Here is an 11,504-nt window from a genome sequence, read left to right as displayed (position 1 = left end):
TATGCCTGTCAGAAATCCGTTGCCATGGCAACACCAAACTGATAATCTAACTTCACTATTCTGAAGTTTTTTGGAAAAGTGACTAAGTTTGGTAGTCCTAGCTCAAGTCGTTAAGATTTTATACATTTTTGCAAAGACCAAGACCTCTTCCTATCCCAGGTCTAGCTAGGGTTATAATAATAAGTTTAAGTTTATTGCAAGTTCTTGCCCGTAGGCTAATTGCAAGTACATGTAACATGAAAGGACGGACAGACAATATATAACAATAAAGCATGTGACTTTTCTTGTCTAAATACTAACACTAAATTATTATACTGCAAAAACTATGGGCCTTTCCGTTGCTATGGAAGTATCCTTTCCTTAGCAATGGTTGCCATAGAAATGATCGAGAGATACATAAAAATGATCGAAAGACACCAAGCTATCATTCTATGGTACTGGACTAATTACGTACAGGGCGGGCCACTTTTTTCATTTTCTATGCCTATTCTGAGTAGCCTCCATAGCAGGCTTTCTGGGCCTTTTTTGTGCTTATAACATACTTTGGCTGATGACTTCTTTTTCATTTATTTATTTATTTATTTATTTTGATTTACCACATTTTGTGGAAGGATTGACATAACAGGTGAACTATCACCTTTTCAAGATGTCATCCCAGACTGGACTGTAAGATTTGGACCATCGCACACCGGGGCATGCCCCTACTCTTTTTCGAAAGGTGTGGTGGGTTCTTTAACGTGTGCGGGGTGTTGCTCTCCCCAAACACGGGACCTCCATTTAACGTCCTATCCGAGGGACGTCCTAACCCTAGATGATCTAGGTACTCATTTACACCTGAGTGAAGTGAGGAAAGTCGTGTTAAGTGCCTTTCCCAAGGGCACAACGTCGGGGCGCAAGTTCGGACATGTCTCTGGTTACACCTGGGATTAGATCCCGGGACCCATTGTTTGACAGCCGCGTGCTCTACAGTTGCCCCACACGACGCCACTTAAAACGGTTTGTACTGGGTCGTTTGTGCAGTCAGCCCGAAACCGGGCCAAATGGTTACAGGCTGGCTGCACAAACGACCCAGTACAAAAAGAAGTCTTTAGCAAAAGTGTATCATAAGCCCCCAAAAGGCCCAGAGAGCCTGCTATGGAGGCTATCTTCTGAGAATCTCCCCCCAGACTATTAACTTCTTCCTCTTCAAAAGATCTCCAGTTACAGCGGGAGGCCGTTTGCTGTCTCAACCGACCTGGCAACAGCCGCAGGGAACATCATCTGCGCCCTGGTCTTCGGCAAACGGTTTGACTACGGGGACACCAGATTCCAGCACCTGCAGACGACGATGGCGAAACTTGGAGCTGAGATGGTCAAATGGCAACTTCCTTTCGTTCATTACATCCCTAAAGGTGACTATGTGGTTGATTGATTGATTGATAACGCTGAAACTTTTGTAACCGACACGGGGGGGGGGGGGGGGGTAGAGAGAGCTGCAAGTAACCATATAACTTACATCATGCATCGAACATGCAGTATATAGAAACAGAGGCCGAAGAGAGGGACACTCGTAAGACTCCTCACTTCACGAAGGAGTACCTAAAATGAGTACCTCGCTTCGGTTAGGGACGTCTCTCGGATAGTACGTTGGATGGAGGTCCCGTGTCACACCTTGAGCACGTAAAAGAACCCACCACATCTTTCAAAAAAGAGTAGGGGCATGCCCCGATGTGAGTGGATCAAAACATTCCGGCCTAAATGGGGTAGGGAATTTCCCGAGAAGCCTTCGTAACCCATCCTTCTCCTAATGGGTCAGTGAAGTAATGCTCGTCTCGAGCTGCTACAGTAACAAATAGTTCAGTGCTTTAATAGATGAGCGAGTTCGTTAAAAAAAGACTCAACCTCCTTCAAGTAAGGACATATGATGGAACACGTTTTAGAAGGATAAGTACGAAATTTGCCACATTTTTAGAGAATTGTTTCTTCTGAAAAAACACAGTTCAAGATCCAGCCGCGGGAGTACGCCTCCATTCCAAGAAATTACAGCAGTTCATCCGAGAAGAAATAGAACGACACCATCTGAACCTGGACCCGGAGGATCCCCGAGACTTCATAGGATACTGTCTGCTTCAACGGAACCAGAAGGATGGGGGCGGCACCTGGCTGAATGAAGAGAGCGTAGTGTACATTCTTCAGGACCTCTTCATTGCAGGGACGGACACCACGGCCGCCACGCTGACGTGGGCCATACTCTACATGATCCTCTACCCGGATGTACAGCAGAAGGTTAGAGAGAATCAATAAACGTTATATCAGAAGATTACTGCAATTGGTACACATTTCCCGAAAAAGGATTTTGACATCCCATATCTTGTTCAGTCATATTTTGTCGATACGACTTTATTTTGGACACTCTTTTTATGCTGAATAGAAAAAGATAAGAATCATTGTAGTCTAATCGTACATTTAGATAAGTCTTGCAATGTTCGCGTTTGTTTGTTTGTTGTTTGTTTTCTCGCGTCTACCAGGTCCAGGCTGAACTTGACAGTGTGCTTGGCGCCACCAAGCCGAGTCTGGCGCACAGAGACCAGCTTCCCTACACCACCGCCACCATCATGGAAGCCCAGCGCATCCGCCACATCGGTCCTGTGCTGTTCGGTCGCAAAACAGCTGAGTCAACCTGCCTTGGAGGTTTCCACATTCCGGAGGGAACATATGTAATCTTTACTTGAAAGTTCATCTGTGTTGGTAGAAGTCATTCTGAATGGAGTTTAAACTGTAAACGCCAACACAATAAATGGGACTTACCCAAATTTTCGACTGAACAGCTACAGTCTTTGTCAAGGAGTGAACAATCGACTACTTCTGTGCTTCTTTACAACCATCCCTCAACAGAGACGGGGGGCGCCATAGACTTTCTGCAACACATGATCCACTGCTCACCGAGTCGCGTGTCTCATCTGCATAACGTGACGTCACAGTAGCAGTGGATTGTTCACTCCTTGACAAAGACTGTAGCTGACCAGTCGAAAATTTGCAATTTATTGTGTTGGCGTTTACAGTTTAAACTCCATTCAGAATATGTAATCTTTGTTACTCAAGCAACTGGATAAAATTTTGAAACAGTCAGACGTTTCAGACAGTATCCGCTTTCTTTCGTCAGTGACTAAAGGAAAGAACTAGAAGAACAGATCTTATACCAAAACTATGAATTGATATGTTTATGTCAACGACACTATTGATTATCAGACATATGAAATACAATATTATTGAACTGTTGATCAGAGATCGCACAAAACTGACAGCTGTTTTGTTTTCTTTCCGAACCATATAAGGTGGTTCCGAACCTGAGGTCCGTCCACATGGACCCTGTAGCCTGGCCCAACCCGGAAGTCTTCGACCCCAGCCGGTTCCTGGATGCGGACGGGAAGGTTGTGAACAACCCACCGTCGTTCTTACCCTTCTCTACAGGTAACTGTATAAGGGTGGCAAGGTTGTGGCCAACCCACCGGCATTCTTACCATTTTCTACAGGTACCTATATGTAAGAACGGCAAGGCTGTGACCAACCCACCGTCGTTCTTACCATTCTCTGCAGGAAACTATATAAGATCATATAAGGACGGCAAGGTTGTGAACAACTCTCCATCATTCTTACCATTCTCTGCCGGTATTAGCCAGGTAACTATATAAGGACGTAACGGCAAGGTTGTGAACAACCCGCCGTCGTTCTTACCATTTTCTGCAGGTACTTCTCATACCACCCTCTCTAGCAGTGCTGTTCCCGCTCGGCAAATGCTTGGCAAACCCTCGGGTAGGATCAGCACTACGCATGCTAGAGGAGGGTGTCCCAGATTGTTTCTCTGCGAAGTCACCCATGATTTCCCCCCCTGATGATCTCTTAATTGTTCACAAACAAGTGAAGTGTATGTTTTATGTTGCTACATTGTTGTTTTATGTTTTATAAATAGATATTCAAACATGCCAACCAAATCAACAGTATCGACTGTGGTGATGATAAACAACATTATGCTGTATATTCCTGGTGAAATTCGAAACATGTCTTCTTTTGGACAGGTTGACTTCAATACTTAAGATTTGCATTGCATTGATAAAACTTAACTTAATCCTCATTTTTTTTAAATTTCAGGCCGTAGAAACTGCTTAGGTGAGCAGTTGGCGAAGATGGAACTGTTCCTCTTGTTCTCCACCATCCTGCAGCACTTCACACTGAAGGTGCCAGAGGGCGCTCCTACACCTTCCACCGAAGGGACCTTCAAGTCTCTGAGCATGGCACCTGCACCTTTCAAACTTTGTGCCGTTTCTCGCTGATACGTAAGAATGAAAATGCGTAGTGATCCCTGTGATATCCATGATTAGCAGGAGATTGAGAAGAGGATGATGTATGAGAAGAGGATAATTTAAAAATGTAAAATGTATGAAGGTTCCGACCTAAACAAAACACTAGTTCTAGATTGTGTCACAGATTTGAAAACATCTGCATATATGGTTAACAGAAAGGGGGCAATATAAAACATCGTTGTAATACATATCATTTCTGCTCGCACTTTCAGGTGCACCTTTCATTTCCACAGAATCCGTAATGTATGTAGGTGTTATGCCAGTACTGTTTTACCCTAACATTTTGATGTCCGGACAATGTTACTATATTACTTCACGATATTATTAATTGGTGTTATAATTACCATTTTAGAATTTAATGTATTTAGCTTCAGTTACATTCTGATGACTCAACTTAAATCAAAGTACCGAAATTGGTACCATACCCATGTACTATCTATCTAACTAGTACTGATCAACTATATTTACATTATAAGATGTACATTTGATAATGTATTATTAGGAAATCATATGCTCAGCTTTCTAGCAGTTGCCATGGTTAAAAAGCTAAACAAGTCAGTGATTTTACATTGATGTCATTAATATGATGTGTAGTATTTTCAGTTATCATACGGCATGTGGATTTATTGACAGTCTGGTTCTAGTGTCAGCTCAGTTAGGTTTATTATTCATCTGAATTAATCAATATCAATATCATATTGCATTATATCATATCATGTTATGTTACATTATATAGCAGCGACGTCTCCATAACTTCATGAAAAGAGCGAGAGATTTAGAAAAGACTCAAAAGCGGAAACAGATCTAGAAATCAGGGTGAAATCTAGGGCTAGAATAAACTATATTCCTTCAACTTGAACAGCCTGCTGTTTTGTTGCTTATTGTGGTGGTCTTTTCAATGTAGCACACCCACCTCATTAGCCATACAGATTACGATCCGATTTGCATGATTTTGTCAATCATCACCAAACATTCAAAACATCTTCCAAATCCATCATCCCCTTCCAAATCCATTATCCCCTTCCAAATCCATCATCCCCTTGTTAAGTTCACCTCATATCCCTACGTCAAAGTGCTCTCCACAATGGAATGATGATAGAATGGAAAACTTTGCGTAACAAACTACAGGCGAAAATCCGACATGCAAGAAAGACCTTCTACAGTGCTAGTGGTAAGGTGCATAACCTAAGGAGACATGACCCAGCCAACTGGCACAAGGACATTAAGTCAATAGCCAATATCAGCAAATCCAACCCTGTAATCCACATTGACGGAATCACTCCGGATCCTGATAACAGCAAGGCTGATGATCGCGCGTGTGTCGCAGAGAAGTTAATATGTTCCTCTACCCCTGGAGACAGCATGGCTTACCACAACGGGCGCCCGTTCAGCACTAAGGACAGGGACAGCGATGAGCACCCTCACAGCTGCGCGGAGGGGCTGAAGGGCGCCTGGTGGTACGGGTACTGCCACCACTCCAACCTGAACGGACTGTACCATCTGGGCACTCATGAGGGGTACGACGGCGTCAGCAGGCAGGCGTGGAAGGGACAACGCTACTCTCTCAAGCGTACGGAAAGGAAAATCCGACCAACTTCCTAGTGTAACACTAGATGTGCGTGTGTATATGTGTGTGTGTGTGTGTGTGTGTGTGTGTGTGTGTGTGTGTGTGTGTGTGTGTGTGTGTGTGTGTGTGTGCGTTTGTGTGTATGTGTATGCATGTGTGTGTGCGTACATGTGCATGTTTGTTTGCATGTGTATGTGCATGTATTGTTTATGTGTGCGCGCCTGTGTGTGTGTGAAAACCGTAAGAAAAGTTATAACTCGTAATGTAAACGATTGTTAAACCCCTTATGCTAACATACTCATGTATTTACTATTTCAAAATCATTGCTTTTACTTTTGTGTATCCGTGCAAGTAGCTGTAGAAGTCATTGAGAAGTCTCTATTGTTTTGTTGTGCCAATAAAGAAGTGTAATACATAGCCACGTGCGTAGTGACCCAAACCGGTTCCCTTACAACATTCCTGACTGAGCAAGGCGAAAGGTTTTGTACCGGGATTTCCCAATGGTAGGTGCGCCTGGATGAAGTACAATATTGCCGCTTGGATGACTCTGCTTTCAAGCAAATACGTAAATATGGAATGTCCAATAATGGTAACCGCTGAACTTGAATGACTCGCCATTCTTGTTACAAGACACAGGTAAAACACATCCATTTATTCATGTCAAACAGAACTTCCGAAGAATATAGCGTGTTCTGAATTTAAACTTTACAAACGATTGGGGTATGCTGCGAGTCCAGATTTCGACAACACTTAAAAAAATCCTGACAGTTTATGATACCATAATTTGTACACATTTGGAAAATCTTACAGATAAAGAGTCTATCGTGACAACAAATTGATCAATTTTCACCCAAGCTTACTAAATTTAGTAATATGCATCTTGACAACAAGTCGAACAATCCTCTCAAGATTCATCGACAGGTTGATATTGGCTACCCAACCTAAAGAAGATGGAAGGGAACGGACAAAAAATAGAAGGGTTGCAAGATAAGGTATATGATGATATGAATTCTTTAACCATATCATCATGATGTGTTACTAATGTATAGGGCAATTTTGTACAGTGACACAGACGTGACAGTGACAATTTACATTAACATTCGCATGCCATATTAGATTATACACCTTGTTGATTTAATAACAGGATCAGCGAGGTATATTTCTTAAACGTCGATCGCATACAACATTAAATGATACACTTTGTTAATAGCAGGATTCCTGTCAGATCAGAATAAGCGAGACATATATATACAAACGTCAAAGCAATTCTGAACATGAAAGTAGACTTCGTGATTAAGATATCAATTCTCTTCCCTCAAAATTAAGGAGAATACGGGGGTGGCTTTTTCATGTATTTCTCATTGAATGGGTGTTCGGAACCGTGTTCCAGACAGGCCCCCATGTAATCGTGGCTCCCGCCGGCCGCCTGTGGTGGGATGGGACCGGCAGTAGACGGGCCTTGCCGTATGCCGATGGACGGACTGACGGCAGCAGCGTTCTTGGCCCCGCGCCACAGGGTGACGAACACCGCTAACGTCACCATCAGGATGATGACGATCGGCAGCAGGGTAGACAGGATAATGATCTCGCGTGACGTCAGAGCGCTGTCCTGGTCTGTCGCATTAACTTCAGCTGGGGAAAGGGAACAGAAACATCAAAACAAAATTTAATTGGTTTCGCCTAAAATATACAAACTTAGAGCATACTTTAGATATATTGAATAGCTATGCAACTTGGATGTATATTTGTAAGAATGTAGATGCAGATTATTCTCTGATCATTTTTTAATGCAAATGTCTGATACATAGTTGGAAACACTGTGACTTAATAAGGAAACCATTTTCTCCTATAGTGTTTGCTTTTATTTTACTATGATAAAGTTGCTGTGTGTTTCTTTGAAAAAGCAAAACAATAAAAAACAGAAACATCAAGCATCCCTCAACCGAGACGGGGGCCGATACGGACTGCCGGACACCTTTGACCCGTTGCTGACGTCACACTCCCGTTCAGTTCACGTGACATAGCCTTCGGGTCATTTCAACTTGTTTGTTTGATTGAAAGCTTGTTGGTAAGAGCTTTACTTTGTGCACGGAAATAGCGTACAAAATCTCCACAATGTTATTTACCTTCACATATAAACTTTCGTTAGAATTAGAAGAAGGAGTGCCCTGTGCATTGAAACGTTTAAGGTAGGCTTCTATTTGTCTCAAATGCACACCTCTTGTGTCTTTCTTAGCCTTTCAAAAACAACATATCTAGGCCATTGTGAATTTTCATGACGTCATGCTTATAAAGATACCACTTACTGGGGCAGTCCGCGGTGGCGCAGTCGGCAGTTTCGTGAGTGACGCCTGTACAGTTGTTTCCACCGTAAGCAGGTGCCGGGTTCGTACATTCTCTCTCCCGCCACAACCGTCCTCCTCCACACGTCACGGGACAGCTGGTCCAGGCAGCCCAGGACGACCAGCCGCCGTGCTCTAAATCGGGGAAAACGCGCGTCAGATTTATTTATTTATTCATCAATCTTTAGGGTAGTCCCTTCAGTTAACAAGGTAAAGAATTCAGATCCGTGAATAGTTTCAACAGGTTGGTAAATCCCCTATCGTACTGGACCCGCGGCACGTTGGCGAACCCGCTGCGATCAGGTGATTTCACAAACCGCTTAGCGATTTTCATCGATGAAAACGAATTATTTTTACGCTTTGTGTGTTTTGTTGTCTTTTCAGTCATACTTAAAAATTTTGCATGGTATTCCCTTGATGAAGTCAACGGTAACACAAATCCAGTTTAGGACACAGCGACGCCGCCAACGTGCCGCGAGTCCAGTGAGATAGGGGCTTAGTCACTGAATAAAAAGACAACCAAGTTTTGGGACCGCATCTGTAAGCAGCGACACCTATAGCTGCAGTGCAAAGTGAGTCAGAATTGTCATGAGAAAGGTGACGGTGACAGTCACCGAATAAAACACTTGGCGGTTGTGTACAAAGAGTCTTTTATTCAATTTACAAAAGTTGATGTTTGGAAGACTGCTGACTACGCAGAAAGTCCCATCTGTGTGAAAAATGGAATAGGAGGATGTGGGGCGGGGCAGTCTTCTGTAACAGTATCAACTTTTTACTAAGACAGGGATATGCTATAGCTTTAAGGTGACCTTATACCTGTTGTTACAGTTGTCCTTTTATTCGCTCAAATGAGGATGAAAATACTCATAGATAGAAAGAAAGTGTTTTGTGTTTTTTAATCAACAAAAGAATGTACCGGACACAGCGGTGATGCACTCTAGTAAGTAGCTAACATCAAACATCACCTCTGAAAATAAAAATAAAGTTATAGCTGAAAGTTTGTGGGATAAAACAAATATGGTACATACGAGGACACGGGGCCACAGTTGCGGTACAGTCGGTTCGTTCCTCGCTGTCTCCGCCGCACGATTCCGTGGCATTGGCGGCGGGGTTGCTTGTCGTGGTGCAGGTACAGGTCCGGGTCCGGGTCTGCACCCCGTTGGACCCGCACGTCACACTACAGGCCGTGTAGTCCGACCACGCCGACCACTGGTAGTCACCGGCTGTACAAAGGTAGATTGAACGTTGAAGGCTTAATTTCATTTGTTAGTTTATTGCAAAGTGTTGCCCTAAGGCTAAGAGCATGGATGATGATAAGGACAATCGTTAAAGACAATGTTGACAATATAGCAACGCTTTGTATATCATATACCGATAATCGAAGGTGAGAGACAGGGTGCAGTCAAGAGTTATATGATTGTATTTACATACTTAAATGGTCGCATTTTGTAACGTGAGTAAAATGAAGCCTAGAAAATTCAAACCCCATTGTGAGCCTCTTGCGATCTGCGATGCTGAAAGGAGTGAAATTTGGCAATTTGGCGGTGTTTTATGCCACTTTTTTTCGCGGCGACCAGGAGTGGTACTGTAGATTAGACTGTGATAGGGTTTATCATCCCGACATGGAAAATATGAAAATAAAGCATTCCATCGATTTTGAGAGAACTTCAAGGGAGGAGAGATGGACAGCACCTACCACTACAGGTGTCTCCCGAGCAATCCAGGACCTCGAAGGTGTCGCCGTCGCAGAAGTTCCCGCCGCCGGCCGGGGCGGGGTTGGTGCAGGTTCTGGTCCGGACTCGCTTCCCCGTCCCTGAGTCTACCGAACAATCAGTGTACTCCGTCCAGTCTGTCCATCCACCGTGGACTGGTAATTGAAGAAAAAGTGTATAATGATAGCCAACGTGTTCAAATGATTACGTTGCACACATTGCAGTACCGTTAAGTATTCGAAATGTTGTGGATTATAAATTTCTATTGTAGTTTTAGATCTACGCGATAGAAAATGATTCGCAGAAGCCAAAAGTAAACGTTCATTTGTTCTCTCAGTCACAGTAGTTTCAACGCTGTCTTCACTATTCTCTCATACTTGATCAACTAAGTACATGTACTTATGAAGCCACACACATGACAACCTACTAGCAATGCAAAGACCCCCCCTCTCCAACAAAAAGATTGCAACCTTGAAGAACAAGTAACTGTGCTGATATAAACTTTCTACAACCCCTGACATAAAAGACTTACCACAATTTCCTGTGCAGGGCTGACTGGTCGGAACACACGCCAGCCCTTAAAAAAACAAAGTATTTTTTATCAATATCAACAGAAGCTTGATCCGAAACAAGAGGAGATAAAGAAAAAACACGGATGTTACTTAAAAATAGCCTCATGTTAGTGCTTTTTTTGCTTTTTTGTAGCTAAACAACAAGAGGGACTTTAACCTTGAACAAATATTCAAGATGGCGGCCGGTCTACGGGGTATCACGTTTCACTTACTGTAGACCATATATAGTAAGACTTCTTCAAGGTCTCCGTGACGTGTATGCCTATTTGTGGGTATAACACATCCTAGCTACTACAGCACAAATTATACTATCAACAACTTCAAACGATATGAACGTCTCCTTGTGAATTTTTCTGTATCAAACTTTTCTATCGCCAATGCACTAATGTATACCGGGGACAGCAGTGTAACAGGTACGGTCGTTATGTTTATGTCTTTGTGGAATAAGTGCCATATCATTCACTTGAAGTAGTCTAATCTCCCAACCTGAGAATGGGTCTGAGACACGTACAATGCTGAATACACACTTAGTCCGGTGTTCCTCAATCTACACCCACAACAAATACATTTTGCGGAAGTTGTTTTTGTTGACTGCTTGTGGCACTTCCTTTCCCAGGTTTCACCAAAGTTTCCCCTTAGCTGTTGTCTTCGTGGAATAAGTGCCATATAATTCACTTGAAGTGGTTTAATCTCCCAACCTGAGAATGGGTCCGAGGCACATACAATGCTGAATACACACTTAGCCCGGTGTTTCTCAATCTACACACACAACAAATACATTTTGCGGAAGTTGTTTTGATGACCTGTGGCACTTCCTTTCCCAGGTTTGCTCAGGTCAAGGATATCTACTGTACTGTAGTCACCAAAGTTTCCCCTTAGCTGTTGCAACCTTGCTTGGCGCTTTGTACTTTCAACGCTACTTGAGTTTTACACTACAACGTTGGGAATCAGATTCATCAGAGTTAAACTGT

At 43.1% G+C, this 11,504-nt stretch overlaps 2 protein-coding genes across 2 annotated transcripts in view; one reads left to right on the top strand and one right to left on the bottom strand.

Moving 5' to 3' along the window:
• The first annotated feature begins 1,111 nt into the window (after window positions 1-1,111).
• Window positions 1,112-5,193, top strand: LOC136447724 (cytochrome P450 2U1-like). Its single transcript, XM_066446770.1, has 5 exons — window positions 1,112-1,391; window positions 1,979-2,265; window positions 2,508-2,696; window positions 3,315-3,450; window positions 4,129-5,193. Exons 1-5 carry the CDS (start codon window positions 1,328-1,330, stop codon window positions 4,308-4,310), a joined length of 858 nt encoding a protein of 285 aa, XP_066302867.1. The 5' UTR covers window positions 1,112-1,327; the 3' UTR covers window positions 4,311-5,193.
• Window positions 5,194-6,544: 1,351 nt separating this feature from the next.
• LOC136447713 (coadhesin-like) overlaps window positions 6,545-11,504 on the bottom strand; it is a 5,441-nt gene continuing 481 nt past the window's right edge. The window contains exons 2-6 of the mRNA XM_066446759.1: window positions 10,494-10,538; window positions 9,946-10,116; window positions 9,278-9,472; window positions 8,214-8,384; window positions 6,545-7,539 (exon numbers count right to left, since the gene is read on the bottom strand). Coding sequence (XP_066302856.1) covers window positions 7,229-7,539; window positions 8,214-8,384; window positions 9,278-9,472; window positions 9,946-10,116; window positions 10,494-10,538 — 893 coding nt within the window. The 3' untranslated portion in view covers window positions 6,545-7,228. The remainder of the gene's footprint in view (window positions 7,540-8,213; window positions 8,385-9,277; window positions 9,473-9,945; window positions 10,117-10,493; window positions 10,539-11,504) is intronic.

The sequence above is a fragment of the Branchiostoma lanceolatum genome, chromosome 1 (genome assembly GCF_035083965.1).
Source record: "Branchiostoma lanceolatum isolate klBraLanc5 chromosome 1, klBraLanc5.hap2, whole genome shotgun sequence".
NCBI lineage: Eukaryota > Metazoa > Chordata > Leptocardii > Amphioxiformes > Branchiostomatidae > Branchiostoma > Branchiostoma lanceolatum.
Note: the sequence above shows the minus strand (reverse complement) of the source record. Positions and strands in the feature narration are given on the sequence as shown.

Bases quoted from the DNA above. Each gene is read 5' to 3' on its own strand.
- LOC136447724 (XM_066446770.1), top strand. From the start codon at position 1,328: ATGGCGAAACTTGGAGCTGAGATGGTCAAATGGCAACTTCCTTTCGTT. The intron at 2,266-2,507 runs GTTAGAGAGAAT...CGCGTCTACCAG, and splicing joins ACCCGGATGTACAGCAGAAG to GTCCAGGCTGAACTTGACAG. The intron at 3,451-4,128 runs GTAACTGTATAA...TTTAAATTTCAG, and splicing joins GTTCTTACCCTTCTCTACAG to GCCGTAGAAACTGCTTAGGT.